Source organism: Eupeodes corollae, chromosome 1 (assembly GCF_945859685.1).
Source record: "Eupeodes corollae chromosome 1, idEupCoro1.1, whole genome shotgun sequence".
Taxonomy (NCBI): Eukaryota; Metazoa; Arthropoda; class Insecta; order Diptera; family Syrphidae; genus Eupeodes; species Eupeodes corollae.
Genome location: NC_079147.1, coordinates 224,642,946 through 224,658,323, shown reverse-complemented (window position 1 = coordinate 224,658,323; position 15,378 = coordinate 224,642,946). Strand labels below are relative to the sequence as shown.

The 15,378-nt window shown below is 35.9% G+C and overlaps 3 protein-coding genes across 6 annotated transcripts in view; all 3 read left to right on the top strand.

Annotated features, from left to right (window-relative positions):
• Positions 1 to 15,146, top strand: part of LOC129953862 (cytochrome P450 4d1-like) — a 67,623-nt gene extending 52,477 nt beyond the window's left edge. For all 4 annotated transcript variants that reach the window (XM_056067372.1, XM_056067377.1, XM_056067375.1 and 1 more), the window contains exons 3-5: positions 13,930 to 13,999; positions 14,062 to 14,612; positions 14,683 to 15,146. In XM_056067372.1, the coding sequence (XP_055923347.1) occupies positions 13,930 to 13,999; positions 14,062 to 14,612; positions 14,683 to 15,038 (977 nt within the window). In that variant the 3' untranslated portion in view covers positions 15,039 to 15,146. The remainder of the gene's footprint in view (positions 1 to 13,929; positions 14,000 to 14,061; positions 14,613 to 14,682) is intronic.
• LOC129953863 (cytochrome P450 4d1-like) lies at positions 1,157 to 2,293 on the top strand. The gene is made up of 2 exons (XM_056067378.1): positions 1,157 to 1,707; positions 1,768 to 2,293. Exons 1-2 carry the CDS (start codon positions 1,350 to 1,352, stop codon positions 1,980 to 1,982), a joined length of 573 nt encoding a protein of 190 aa, XP_055923353.1. The 5' UTR covers positions 1,157 to 1,349; the 3' UTR covers positions 1,983 to 2,293.
• On the top strand, positions 8,113 to 9,095 carry LOC129953864 (cytochrome P450 4d1-like). Its single transcript, XM_056067379.1, has 2 exons — positions 8,113 to 8,643; positions 8,716 to 9,095. The coding sequence occupies exons 1-2, from the start codon at positions 8,286 to 8,288 to the stop codon at positions 8,910 to 8,912; spliced, it is 555 nt and encodes a 184-aa protein (XP_055923354.1). The 5' UTR covers positions 8,113 to 8,285; the 3' UTR covers positions 8,913 to 9,095.
• Positions 15,147 to 15,378: the final 232 nt, after the last annotated feature.

Here is a 15,378-nt window from a genome sequence, read left to right as displayed (position 1 = left end):
ATTTATCTTCTTTTTTTTCATGGGAAAAGACGGCTGTATTCCAAGCTTGATTACACCTTCTGTGATTTCTGCGTTGGCTCTTATGTGCAGCATTTTAGGGTGGTATTTTCTTCAATTTTTGGTGTCGTATATGGTCTGCCTCTGTATCACCTGAGCAACAATCGATCTGATGGTATTTACCCCAGTTGTTGCCTTGAATTTACTAATGGAAAGACTTGAATTTTTTAGGAGTTGTCACTATCGCCCACCTTTTCTGAAATGATGTGCCGTTTTTGACTCTTCCTTTGTGGTTTTTTACCTCTCTGGGTTCTTGAGGTAGTTGAAATTCTTCTAATTTCGCTGACTATAAAACGGATGGTTTTGCGAAGATACTAATAAGCTCGAATTTTAAAGATATCCCTAGAATTATTAAATCGAATTTTAAATTGGTTTTGGACCTCTTCTAGGAATTGGCTGTAAGATTTTTAATTTCATAAAGAAATCACCGATTCATTGTGAGAACATCGCTGAGAATTTGGGCGCTCACTGGTGTTAAGACCAAAAAGGTCTTACAGAAACACGAGCTGCGAGTGGTTGGGTAGTCAAAGGAAGACTTAAGGTAGCTATCCTTAAAAAAAAACCATCCATTGGTTACAAATTCATCCCAATCTACCGAGCAGCCCCTTCTACAAAATGCCAGAGAACACGTTAATTGCACTGACGAACAATGGGGCTCTGTTCTCTTATCAGACAAAAGCAGGCTTTACTTAAATGGCAGCGATAAAAGAGGACGATTTGCACAGTTTTTTTTTATAAAAGTGCCGCTAGAGGGGAAGGCTATGGTGAACCGATGCATAGAAGAAATGTTATAAGATTCTTTTCCATTATTTTAAACTCAATGCTCAACGCGAAGGAACGCTACAGATTTTTTACTAGAGACTTTTGATCGCAAGAGTGCGGCTTGAGTCAATGGCTCACGAGTGTAGATAAAAGAATAGAATTTTGCTTAAATAAAAAACGTACTGCCCCCTCAATTCGGTTTAGTTTTGAAGTACAATATCTCAAAACATAAGAATTACCTACTACTAAACGTATTCCAACCAAAAAGATATTGGCCTAAACCAAAATTAAACATTTTTTTAAATTGTTTGTTTTGTTTTCCTTTTTGAACATGAATCCAATACTTTGCCCGTAAAAGTTACAACTACGAAAGATAAGATAACTATTTACCAAAACAAAGCAACTAAGAGATAGGAAAAAGAATTATTTTGTACCAAAATTACTTTAAATATGTTTCATTAACAAATTGTTGAACTTCGCGTTCGTCGTGTTTTGGTTTGAATTATTTTTTTCGTAAACTGTTCTTCAAAATGGTTTTGGTGATACTTTTAATTTCATTAACCACTATTATCAGTGTTTTCTTGTATTTAAAATTTGCTCGGATGCTTCAACTGGGAAAGGCATTTAAGGGTCCGCTAAATCTGCCACTTTTTGGTCATGGTCTTCATTTAATTGGAAAATCACCCCACGAGTATCTTCTTATGCTGACCGATTACATTAAGATCTATGGCAATACTTTCAAGGTATGGATGGGTCCTGAATTGAATATTCTTACAATTGATTTGAAGGACATTGAAGTTGTGTTGGGAACAACGAAATTCAATGACAAGGCTACATTGTACAAGACTATGATACCTTGGTTAAATGAGGGATTGCTTATTAGCAGAGGTCTGTTTGTTTTTTGCATTACTTCTGCAAATATTAAAATATGAACTTCTTTACAAAAAGGTAAAAAATGGTTTAAACGGCGAAAGATTATCACACCGGCATTTCACTTCAAGATATTGGAACAATTTATTGAAGTTTTCGATCAGGGTGGCATCAAATTGGTAGAACAGCTGAGAACACAAATCGATAAGGAAGCATTTGATTTTTATTCTTTTGTGAGCACCTGTACCCTGGACATTATATGTGGTAAATATGAGTGTAACACTTTAATATAAAACGTCTTGGAAACCATCAAATTATATCAATCGAAGTGCAGGGTACTTCATTTTTTGTTTTCGAAAGTAAAGATAGATAAAATATACACATTTCATCACAAGGTTTTGACTCTGCCATTAGATAAAGTCAGAACTAATACTTTTCATCACTCTGAGGAAACACTTACACGATTTAGAGTTTAGACGAAAACTAACATATTCCTCATACAATTGTCAAAATTTTCTTAACCTTAATCAAACGATTTATTTAATATTTATCAATTTTTTTATTTATGTTATATGTTATTTTATTTTCGCCTAGAACTCTGAATTTTGTTAGATTGCACTTAGAACCATTTAAGGTGTTAGTTTTGGGATTGAAAAATTCCATTAGCTTTTCCTTTAAATTGCAATCTGTTAGTGTTCGTCTTATCAGTTGATGGAACCCCAAAAGATCACGGCAATATTATGACACTTCAAATGACAGGTACATTTTTGACACCAACTGCAACTTGAAACCATAAAATGAATGACGCTGTACTTATTTTGAAAGCCAGCTTTTCGATCTCTGTTTAAATTTTGTATAACTTATTATTTCAAGCAATAGTTTTGTTTATGAAAAATTAGTTTCAAATATTGTGTAGTAAATTTTCAAGGTTTCGAAAAAAGTTACCATACATTAGCTGCAAGTAATTTATACGTCTGTTAACTTTGATTTAATCGAGTATACCGCAAACTTCTTGATTTTTTGATGTTATTGAAATTTAAGGAAAACTGACTCCTAAGTATTATCGTAACTTTTCAATTATTTTTTTTTCTTTGATTTCAAAACTATGCCGGTTCTCAGTTGAGAACTTTACTTAATCCGGGACGGCCTTGGGCCTAAACCAATATGAGTCTCCAGCCGAATCGGTCCCTAACTAGCTGTTTCCAGTTTAGCACGCCAAGTTGGTTGAGGTCCTCTCCCATCTGCGTTCTCCCCCCCCCCCCCCCCCCCTGAGTCGATGTCTTCTTCTACTACATCAGGCGCCTTCCTTCGGAATTGGTTTCAAAGACTTTCCGGGCTAGAACGTCCATCTACGCAACGCCCAAGCATGAGCGCCATATTTGAGAATTACTTTTGTACATAGAAAGCGACATTACAAAAATTAATTGGGTGTCGCAAAAGTCCATTGAGAACTAGAGCTTAATGACATCCATTCCTGTGTGCGAGTACTGCTGTCAGGGATGAAGGGGACAAACAGTTTCAAACCGAATCCGAACGGATAATTTGAGAAAGCACTTTTCATGACAAGAATTACTCTTGGAGAGTTTTGTCAATTCAACGCAAGAGGCAGTACCCGTGAAAAAAAAACTTTAGATGACATAGGAAGGGATTGAACTCAAGATATATCTGGCATGACAGTGGAACACACTAACCCATGCTACGGGTACTACAAAAAAAGGACCTGAAGCTGGTTTAAAATACCTCAACAACTAGTTGCTGGAAGACAAACTGACCTCTTGAAAGACGGCGAAATGCTTCTTGTTAACAATTCGACATATAAAAAGATGGAAGCACTTTGCGCAGCAGCATGGCGGGACATCTTATATGTAGTCTGGCAAAAAGTAAAGTAGTGCAAAAAAGTTTGTTAGAAGACCAAAGCTTTCACCTCAGTATACAGTCAAGACACGCTTCCAGAATCATGGATGTCCGAACTTTCCGTGGAGCTAACATCGACTCGTACAACTACATCGTTGTAGCCAAGGTACCACTTCGGGTTTCCAGACCCAAGGCAAAAGAAGGAGACGCTGTAAGAAGGTACAATGTCGAACGACTACAATCGCAAGAGATCGCCAAATCCTTCTCCGACCGAGTTACAAGTAACCTCTCTCGAAGTTCTCTGCCGCCAACATAAAGTATCGAAAACCAGTGTCAACAAGGAACCAATATGGTTTGATGAGGAATGTCGGCAGGCAAATGCAGCCAAACAACAGGCACGCAAAGCGGCGGTGCATAGAAGGACGAGAGCTGCTCGCGAGCTCTATAAGCGGAAGAGGCGAGAGGAACAAAGACTTTTCAGAAGGAAAAAGAGAGGGCATGAGAAGCGTGCGGTCAAAGATATTGAGAGGTTTAAAAGCAGGAATGAAGTTAGAAAGTTTTATGAACAGGTGAAACTAAATTCACAAGTCTATAAACCTAGAAGCGAAGGCTGCAAAGACGAAAGTGAAAACATAGTGGAATCGCTGTCAATGCCAAGGATATGGAAGGACTACTTGTGCAGACTGTATAACGGTGACGACGAACTGAATTCCGCTGTCAGGCAGGATGATCCATTTAGCATAGACGACATAAGCCAACAATCCCGTCCTCCCGACTTAGACGAAGTAAAGATTGCCATATCTAAGCTGATGTCTAACAAAGCTGCTGGAGCAGATGGCTTGAATGCCGAGCTCTTCAAAGCAGCTGGAGATAAGTTGGTTACGACCATGCACCAACTTATCTGTAAGATATGGTCGGAAGAAAGCATGCCCGATGAATGAAACCTCAGTATTTTTTTCCCGATCCTGAAAAAGGAGGCACCAAGTATAGAGAAATCAGTCTTCTTAACATCGCTTACAAAATCTTCTCTACTGTAATATGTGAACGTCTAAAGACCATCGTCAACAACTTAATAAATCCTTATCAGTTTGGTTTTAGACCAGAAAAGTCCACAGTCGTTCAAATAATTATATTACGGCAGATCCTGGAAAAAACCCACGAACACCAAATCCACACCCACCATCTTTTCATCGATTTCAAGGCCGCATATGACAGAATCTACAGGGACGAGCTGTATAGAGCCATGTCTAGTTTTGGCATCCCAGCCAAAATGTGGAGGATGAAAATGTAGAATTCACGCTGCTCCATAAAGGTTGAAAACAACTTAACATAACCTTTCGATGTAAAAAAAGGTTTTAGACAAGGTGATGCGCTGTCATGCGATTTTTTTAACATCGTGCTTGAAAGAATAGTGCAGAGCTCACACGTCAACACTAGAGGCACTATCTTTCAAAAGTCTGTCCAATTACTGGCATATGCTGATGACATTGACATAATCGGAAGAACTCAGTGTGATGTCAATGGGGCTTTTGTGAGTATTGAGGCAGAGGCGGCAAATATGAGTTTAACGGATAATGAGGGCAAAACAAAGAACATGCTGTGTTAAGGAAAGGACCTACTATACCGACGACGTCTCGGTCAAAACGTCACCATCGAAAGACGTAACTCTGAGGTAGTCAAAGACTTCGTCTACCTAGGCTCCGCTGTAAACGCAGCAACACCAGTGCTGAGATCAAACGCAGAATAACTCTTTCTAACCGCTGTTTCTTTGGGCTAAGAAAGCAATTGAGTGGCATAGCCCTCTCTTGAATGACCAAAGTGTCGCTATATAAGACCCTTATTAGCCCCGTCCTGCCATACGGTGCAGAAGTGTGGACTATGACAAAAGCGGATGAAAGCATCTTGGGTCGTTTCGAGAGAAAAGTTCTTCGTCTACGGGTCTACGGTCCCGTATTCATCGAAGGGGAGTGGAGGAAAAGATGAAACGACGAGCTGTACGGGCTGTACAGCAACGAAGACTTAGCCAGGTCACGTAGAGCGCATGGAAACCAATTCTTCGGCCCGGAAGCTCTTCGAATCCACACGCACAGGACAGCGCAGTCGAGGAAGACCGCGGATCAGGTTGCGCACACAAGTGGAAAGTGACCTCTCCCAACTTGTAGCGTGAAACTGGAGACATATAACTAGGTACAGAGCTAGATGAAGAAGTTTGTTGGGTGAGGCCCTAGTTCACATAGGTTTGTAGCGCCATCTTAAGTAAGTAAGATGAAAAACCACACGCCTCAAAGAACACCCATAGTTTTTCAGGGCTAAAAGAAAAACGTACTAGAGGTCATAATACAATTTAGTTTGATTTGTTTTTGAATTATAAACAAATTAAAATAAATAGATAAGGAATCAAACACAAATTGGAATAATGTCCAGTATTTAAACATTCTTGTGTTTTCAAGAATTACTCTAAATACTACTCGTAAACAAATTGATGACATAAATAAACTTAATCATGGAACACAATCTTCAACTTCTATTAATATAATGCTATAAATTAGTCTGATTACAAAGTAACATAATGTGCACAGCAGGGTCTCACATACTTGTTCTTGTAGTTCAAGTTGAATAGAACTCGAAAGTTATTGTTTTTAATGTAATACTAAACAAGTTTTCAATTGCTGTAATAATTCCAAAAAAATATGAACCTTAAAAAACAAAGATGTGTCAAAAATTGTTGTCTTAAGAATTTCGTTTAATGATGTTCCCAATTAAAAAATTTAAAAATGGAAACCATAAATTCCCAATATTTCTGAGAATGTTCTGAAGAGACTTCACTGACTAGGAGAATTTTTCCAACCAGATGTCAAACTTAGCATGATGAGGAAATAACCTTATGCGGCTCCTGCCAAAACTCAAATGAAAAGTGGCTAAGGCCCAGGAGTATTGAAGAGCTCTAGACTTGCGAATCCAACCACTTCAAATCGATGACTTTTCCCACTTAGAACGGATTGTGAAAGCTTAAAGAAAGAATGTCTAAAAGCTCGTAAAACATCATTTGCGTGGTTGAGGATTATTTAAAGGTTTTTATATAGAGGCCAAGAAAAAAGTTATACGCTGAAAAGCAAGCAATCCGATTAGCATTGAGTAAAAACTCCTCTGATTTTTGGAAACTGGATAGGAAGCTGAATGGAAAAAGTTTTACTATCCACACAAAATTGTCTTTAAATGTAATGCTTTCCCATTTCATGGGTCTTTTAAATCCTGTAACAACGCCCACAAAGTGGCAATTCCCAGCACCTGGATTCGTATTCGACTCTCTGGACTGTGCATTTACATTTAGCGAGTTGGAAGAAATCCTGGAGACGCTTAAAGATGGAAAAGCAACCGGTTCGAATGGTATTCCAGTGGAATTTTTTAAATGTGAGACTGTCATGCTCAAAGAGCCTTTTAACCTTTTAAAACTTTTTAATACAGTTTTGGAGGGAGAACTGTCTCCAGATGAATTTCGAGATGCTATTTATTTCCAATCCACAAGAAAGGATCGTTATTCGATGCAGCTGACTACAGGGGGATTTCTTTTTTAAATGCATCTTACAAGATATTTATAACGATGATGCATAAGCGTCTTGTTTCAAGAAATTCTCTGCCAATCTCCTGAATATACAAATATTATCTATTGCTGAATATCCTGGTCTAAATCTAGCCTGGAACTATTTTAGCAAGTTTCCGGTCTCAATCCAATCCAATTTCTTGAAACAAACGAAAAAGCTGTACGTATTTTGTATCGATTTTAAAGCAGCATTTGATAGAATCGGTAGAGGTGCACTATTCTATAAGCTGTATAGTCTTGGGATATCATTGAAATTTGCTCGCGTTCTTAAGCACCTATATAAAAGAACAAGGATGGCTGTGTGGACAGGTGGAAAACTCTCAGTCTACTTTAAAACCTCATCGGGAGGGAGACAAGGTTGTACATTAAGTTCTACCTTGTTTGCATTATTCATAGATGACCTTTTAGACTTCCTGTCGAGTGGAGTGGATTTCGCAGGGATGCGGATTAAGGCATTTCTGTTCTCAGATGATATAGACATGTTTGCCCATTCACCGAAAACGCTGCAGCTCATGATTAACAGGGTTTACCGGTATTGTCCAAAAGTACAATTCGGTTGAAAAACTCCTAACGCACTTTATAAAAAGAATAATTCATTTGCCGAAAAATACTACGTAATAATGCTGGAAACAGGTCTCTCTCCTTTGTTTATAAAAGCATTGAAGTTGCAAGCGGACTTCTTGTTAAACGTTGTTAAAATGAATGTGATTCACGAGTCGTGAAAAAGTGGCCATAAAAGCCATAGAAGACAGAAGTATCGAGAGTGGCAAGATCTTAATGAGGAATGTCAAATTAATAATTTTAATTTACTAATCGAGGATTTAACAACCGCTAAAAACATCTTGTATAAAGTCATTTTAAAGGTTGCTGAAAAATGTAGAGGTGAATATATTGCTGATGCGTCTAATTCCTTGTACAGAACAACTTACAGCGGATTAAATCAAAACAACTATTTGAATTTTTTTTAAATTACAAATGTTTTCCAAAAACACAACAAACTTGTTGATTTTGATCTCACGAAACCAATACTGTTCCCTGTTTAACGGATAACCACATGTTAGATTAGAAAAGTATCAACCAAAACAATAAATGCTGACATAGTGACGTGTGAAAATATTTCTTCACAAACAGTTTGTCCAAAATGGTCTTGGTGTTAATTTTACTTTCGTTAGTCACAATTATCTCTGTTTTGTTGTATTTGAAATTTTCTCGAATCCTATATCTGGCAAAAGCATTTAAGGGTCCTCCAAGTTTACCACTTTTCGGTCATGGTCTTCATTTTATTGGAAGACAATCTCATGAGTATCTTCTTAATTTGACAAATTATCTTCAAACCTACGGCAACACTGTCAAAGTATGGATTGGTCCTGAATTGAATATTCTTACAATTGATATTAAGTTCATTGAAGCTGTTTTGGGAACAACGGAACTCATTGACAAGTCTTCAATGTACAAGACTATGGTACCTTGGTTGAATGAAGGTTTGCTTGTTAGTGGAGGTTGGTTTTTAATTTGCATTATTTTGCAACTTCTCAAATTCTATTGAAAACTAAAACTCTACCAAATAAAAGGTACAAAGTGGTTCAAACGGAGAAGGATTATCACCCCTGCATTTCACTTCAAGATATTGGAACAATTTATTGAAATTTTTGATCAGGAGAGCATCAAAATGGTGGAAAAGTTGAGAACACAAATCGATAAGGATTCGTTTGATTTGTATTTCTATGTTAACACCTGCACCTTGGATGTTATATGTGGTAAATATTAACCTAAGAATTATTGAAAAGACTCAATTTTTAGGTGTGGATGTTAAATTTCGGCAAATTGTTTGAATTTTTCACTACGTTCTGTAAAAATAGTATAAACACTTTGTTTTAAATCGAATACCTATAATTTTAATATCATGTAGTTGAAAGGTGCTTCATGTTTCAAAGATCTACCAGTGAGCGATTAGTCGGGTGTGGTTTTTAAGATTTTTAGGATCATTTTGTCTCCAGTTTAAATTCAATGAGGAGCTTAAAGGTTGTGAAATTGCCAAACAAAATTGACTACATTAAATATTCATACATTGCTACTTATTTTCCTCGATGTTCCCGATATTAAACGACAATTAAGCAGATTAAAGAAGTAAGAAAAAAGCTTCGAGGTGGAGTGTTAAAGTTAAAGTGTTAAGTTAATTGCAAATAAATAAGTTAAATGAAAAACAATCGCCTTAACCTGGATTTAATACCTCAACAATTAATTGCTGGAAAGCAAACTTAGATCTTAAGTTAACCTTTAACTAGGAACTTGACAAATTTACAACATTTTTAGGAAAGTGACATCTCGCAGGCTATAACGATGAACCAACTCAGTCCAACCAATATCAAAGCGGAGCTAGATTCTACTCTGGGGGAGTCTGCTTCTTCGTTAACAACAGTTAAATATTGGGTGGCAGAGTTTAAATGGGGTCGTAGGAGCTGCCAAGACGAATATAGGAGTGGTCGACGAAATGAGGTGACAACGCCAGAAAGGGTATTGGGTGGTCATCGACTGAAAATGCGAGAGCTAGCAGACATGGTAGACATTTCAAAAAGTGGTGTACATCGCATATTGGACATGAGAAAGCTGTCAGCAAGAAGGGTGCAGTGATTACTAACAATGCAACAAAAAAGCGTCATGAGAATGTTTTAATCGAGTGTTCGACGAAGTTTCAGAGCAATAAAGTAGAGTTTTTGCTTCAATTCATAACCATGGATAAAATATGGGTCCATCCCTTCACATCTAAAACGAAGAAACAGTCGAAACAATGGACTGAAAGGGGAGAGGTAATGGTGTCAGTTTTTTGGAATGCGCATGGGATAATTTCCATTGATTATCTTTAGAAAGGAAAAAACAAACAGTGGGGAGTACTATGCGAACTTATTGCAGCGTTTTAGTGACGAAATCCAAAAAAAATCGGCCGCATTTGGCGAAAAAAAAGTTTTGTATCAAGACAATGGACGAGTTCACACACCCGGTATGGCGTTGTTCAAAATCAATGAGTTATAGTTCGAATTGCTTCCTCGCTCACCCTATTTGCCAGATTCAGCTCCTACGGATTATTTTCTGTTTACAAACTTGAAAAAATGGTTTAGTGGTGAAATATTTGCCAACAATCAAGAGGTCGAGTCTATTTTGAGGAGCTCGACGTTTCTCACTAGTTATAAACAGGGTATCGAAGCTTATTGAACATCGCTGCAAAAAGTATGATTAATAAATATTTTTTCCCCAGATAATTGTTCTGTTTTCCTTGATAGTTCGGATACTTCTGGGAGTTCCCTCGTACTTCGATATTAAAAAATTGTCAAAATTACAAGTGGATAATTTTAAATCTAATATAAAAACAACTGATGGATACTTAAAATACAAATTCTGACGCCCGCTCAATTTGGCGTAAAATCATCAAGAATTTGCAAAACACGTAAGGCCTATGAGGCTACACGTCACTTGTTAAAGGTCAACCTTAAAGCATGGCGGTGGTATAGTATAGTTTGTAGTTGGACCAATATTCTGGTGCGAAAATACATTCGAAAATATAATGTTGCCTTAGTAATTGCAACAAGACAATGACAAAAATCATATCTCGAAGGGGGCAAAGACGTAGTTTATGAGATATAAGATCAATGTTATAGAGGGATCAGCCCAGTCCTCAGAGCAATTGTAATTTTATGGAGCCTTCTTCACGCTTTGGGCCAGAAAAATACCTAAAATATAAATATATGTACATTTTTTCAATTTAAGTTTAAAAATATTTTACATGTTTAAAATTCAATTTCCGTAAGAATATGATGACCCAATTTCAAGATGTCGAATTTTTAAAAATAAATAAAAATTTTAGTATTTTATTAAAAGTCCAAACAAAAAACAATGATGATAAAACTGTGTAAGAGCTTATGCAGAAAAAATTAATGAAATCGGTTAATTAGTTCTTGAGACAACTTTAAAGCAAAATAACGGTGCCTTCTGAAGCAATACAAACAAATATTTTTTTCGATGAAAGAAGACAAGTTAAAATTGAAATTTTCGATTTTTGGCTAACAAATTTGTATGGGAGCTACTGTTATTTTTAGTCTTAAACCAAAATTAAAAAAAAAAAACGAATCGGCCTAATATCCTTAATATCGAATTTTAAACTCAAACGATCTAATGGTCACAGACTGGTAGAAAGAACGAGCCGAAATCCTGTTCAAAATTTTTTACGAATGCAAAATTTGCCAAAAATGGATTTGGAACAAGGTATCATGTATGAAGTACAATAAAACGGGTTATTCATTTTGTGTTTCAAAAGTATATGGCTGGAATTTGACATCTGTCAAACTAAGCTGTTCAAACAATTTTTTTTTCAGTTGAAAGTATGATTCCTTTGAAAATATGGCAGCTGTAAGTATTGTAAGTGTTGCCGAAGACCCGAATGTGTCGAGGAATTAGCACTATCTTAATGCACGTTATGGCGTATTTTGGCTTTGGTTCTACACCTACATCCATTTAAGTCCAGCTCACACAACAACTGAAGCCAGCTGACCATTCACAACGTTCGTAGATACGTTGAATGGGTGCATGAAAAAAATGCAGTGGACGGCCGTTTTTCGAACAAAATTTTCTTCAGCAAACAAGCACATTTCTCACTCGGTGGATATGTTAATAAACAAAATTGTCGTATTTGGGGTTCTGCGACTCAAGTAGTTGAAAAGTCCATTATATCCACAAAAAGTCATTGTTTGGTGCGCTTTTTAGTCCGGAGGTCTGATTGGACCTTACTTCTTCTGAAACGACGATGGAACGACTTTCACGGTCAATTCGGAGCATTATGGTCTTATGATAACCAAATTTGTTTGCCTGCTATTAGAGAAAACGATTTGATCTTGGCCACCAAGACCATGCGATTTGACACCGCTGGACTTTTTTTTTTGACAAAGTACCGTGTTTAAGTAGATAAAACTTTAACTTTTGAGCACTTAAAAACCAACATTCGTCAAGTTATGGCTGAGATACCGCCCAATATATGTCAAAAAGTGGTCGAAAATTAAATGATGTGGTGTTTCACACATAATGCCAACGTTCAAATGTTTTATATATATTTTATTTATGTTTACTTTTGAAGCCGCAAAATGGACAACCCTGTTCATTATGAAAATCGTTAAAAATTACATACATAGATTTTCCTTTATTTTCGAAAATAATTTTCAGATTCAAGTTCTTACACCTAATTTCTGTACAATACAACATTTTTAAAATTCATTAATGCGTCTTGACCCTTACGAGCTTCAAGTCCTTAGTCTTTATGTAAAATACATTGTACAATCTTTTGTAGAAAGCTTAATTCTATTTTAATATTTGGCTTGGTCTGACAATTAAAACGTATTTATTCACGTTTAGTAAATAAAAGACAAATTTGGTTTATTCAAATCACTCACAAACTTATTTATCCAATACTTTCAATTATTACTTTTCAAACACAGTCTTTACTTTATCGCAGTTCACAATCAATAATGAACCGCTTCAATTCTGAGCGCGTATTTGTATACCTCAGAACGGTTCGAGAAACTACTAGGTTCTTGTAGGCGCTGAATGTTCTTGATGCTTAACGAGCGAGTTCTCCTCTTAATCACTAGATGTTGCCCCTTATTCTAAATGTTCTACACAAGTGTTTACTACAAATAAAACGGTTGCTATGTACTTATTCTACTTTAACATGATATTAGAGTAAAAGAGATAAAGAGTGTACACACATTACACTATTTTAAAACTCGACAAGGAATCGATCCTGCGTGCTTCAGTTGTTCTTGAGCTATTCTCACGGTTTCGATTCTCCGCTTAACAAACTTGTCCCAACAGCTCCAATTTTACCACTAATTTCCTTTTTTCCAGCCTATAAGTTGCTGAACAACGACCCGAAAGCATTTTAGTTTTGGGAATTTGATTTGTTTCATTCTTAATAATGGCGCGATTTTTTTCAATATTGCCTAATTTAAGGCAAGCTTTTAGTTTGATCAAGCTTAGAATAAGCAAGCAAGTTGAAAATTCTTTTTATGCACTAATAATTTATTTTTCAACTTCATAGTTTAAAATCAAAAATTAGCCTAATTTAAAATTTAAAATTATACCTGGGATATTTTTGAAAATGAAGTAGAAACTGTCAATTTCTTAACTAATCTTAATTTGTTAATACAACGTGTTTTTATTAAGACTAAAACAGGGTTTAATTTGATTTAGGAATAATTAAGGATTATCGACAAAATGCAGTTCAACTTCACGAAAATACCTTAAAACTGACTTATTAAAAATTGAAGTGATTAGAGTGATGTAAAAAGAACCCATATCTATGTGATTGTACCGTTTTCGTCACTATTCTCACTATTTTAAATTCACTTCAGATATGTTTGAACAAAATTTTAGTCATATCTAAATAAACAAAAAAATCAATGCTTCTATGTCAAAACCCAAGTTGGTTTTTCAAGTTCCAATATTTTTGGTAGTTATACAAATCTAAGGTTGATTAACTCCAAAGTTGGAAATTGACACTTATAAACGTGAACTTCAAGTGAATTAAAACAAAATCAGGAGTCCTCCCAATGCACAAATTATGTTCAACTCTGACTGAACGAAATCGGCCTTAATAGGCTTGAAACCTGATGTTTGAGTACAGAATCAAATATTTGTTTTCAATTGGATTGATGAAAATATATATTTATAAAGTTTTCTTACTTCTCAAGTCTTAGGTTCATAATATTAATTTACTTTAACTGCTTTTATTTCCTTTTCAGAGAGCGCAATGGGTGTTTCAGTAAATGCACAAACCAATACCGATTCAGAATATGTAAAAGCTGTTAAAACGTAAGTATTAGTATTACACCTGTTAGAAATCATACCGATTTTGCATTTCGTCTCTATTACAGAATTTCAACAGTGCTCCACAAACGAATGTTTGACATATTTTACCGCTTCGACTTCACTTACTGGTTCACAAAACTAGCACGTGATGAAAAGAAGGCCTTGCAAATTCTACACGGTTTTACGGAAAAAATCATTATTCAACGCCGTGAAGAAATTCTCAGGGAAAAAGAGAGAGCAAGTCAAAAAGACACTAACGACGTTGGAGGCAAACGCAAAATGGCTTTCCTCGATATTCTCTTACAATCGGAAATCGATGGGAAACCCCTGTCAAACCTTGACATTCGTGAAGAAGTTGACACGTTCATGTTTGAAGGACATGACACTACCTCTTCAGCTATAACATTTTTATTCTACAACATTGCACGCTATCCAGAAACTCAAAATAAATGTTTTCAGGAGATTTTGGAAACATTTGGCAAGGATAAGAACACACCTGTCACCTACGAGAAACTCAACAGTCTCCATTACACAGAATTATGTATAAAGGAGACTTTAAGATTATTTCCTTCGGTACCTTTGCTAGGTCGACGAGTAACAAAAGAATGTGAAATAAGTAAGTATTTCATTTGACCTAAATTGAATTGAAGAACTTTATAAGCTTGATGGACTTTTATTTTAATTAGATGGAAAGATTGTTCCGGCTGGGGCGAATATTGGAATTTCTCCATTACATTTGGGTCGCATGGAGGAGATCTTTCCCAATGCCAACGAATTCATTCCAGAGCGTTTTGATGTTGTCACAAATGCAGAAAAAATGAATCCTTATGCTTACATTCCATTCTCGGCTGGACCAAGAAATTGTATTGGACAAAAGTTTGCAATGTTGGAAATCAAGAGTGTCGTTGCAAATGTTTTGAGAAATTTCGAAGTTGAATATGTGAAGAGTGAATTGGGAGAACCATTGTTGATTGGTGAACTGATATTACGAACTCGTGATCCTTTAATGTTTAGATTGAAACCAAGGATCTATACAAATTAATTATTTTTAAGATTTATTATTGTAATTCTTTAAGGCTGGGATAGTTTATATAAATTAATGAAACTAAAAAAAAACGTTTGTATGAATTATGATCACTCCAAATTTTAATGAGCTTTTTGATTATTTCGGGTTGTAGATCGTTAAGTTGGTTGACCAAGAAAAACATCGGATATGTAATTAAATTCATAAATGTAAACGTTGTGATTTAACGATTTTAAATAAGCCCTGTTTTAATTTGCACTTTCTGAAAAACTCAAAGAAAAAAATTTAAACCCACATTTACGTATTAGGTCATCAATGGTTTGTTTTAAAATTTTAGCTCCACGGCGCTTGAGACTCG

Bases quoted from the DNA above. Each gene is read 5' to 3' on its own strand.
- LOC129953863 (XM_056067378.1), top strand. From the start codon at position 1,350: ATGGTTTTGGTGATACTTTTAATTTCATTAACCACTATTATCAGTGTT. The intron at 1,708-1,767 runs GTCTGTTTGTTT...CTTTACAAAAAG, and splicing joins GGGATTGCTTATTAGCAGAG to GTAAAAAATGGTTTAAACGG.
- LOC129953864 (XM_056067379.1), top strand. From the start codon at position 8,286: ATGGTCTTGGTGTTAATTTTACTTTCGTTAGTCACAATTATCTCTGTT. The intron at 8,644-8,715 runs GTTGGTTTTTAA...ACCAAATAAAAG, and splicing joins AGGTTTGCTTGTTAGTGGAG to GTACAAAGTGGTTCAAACGG.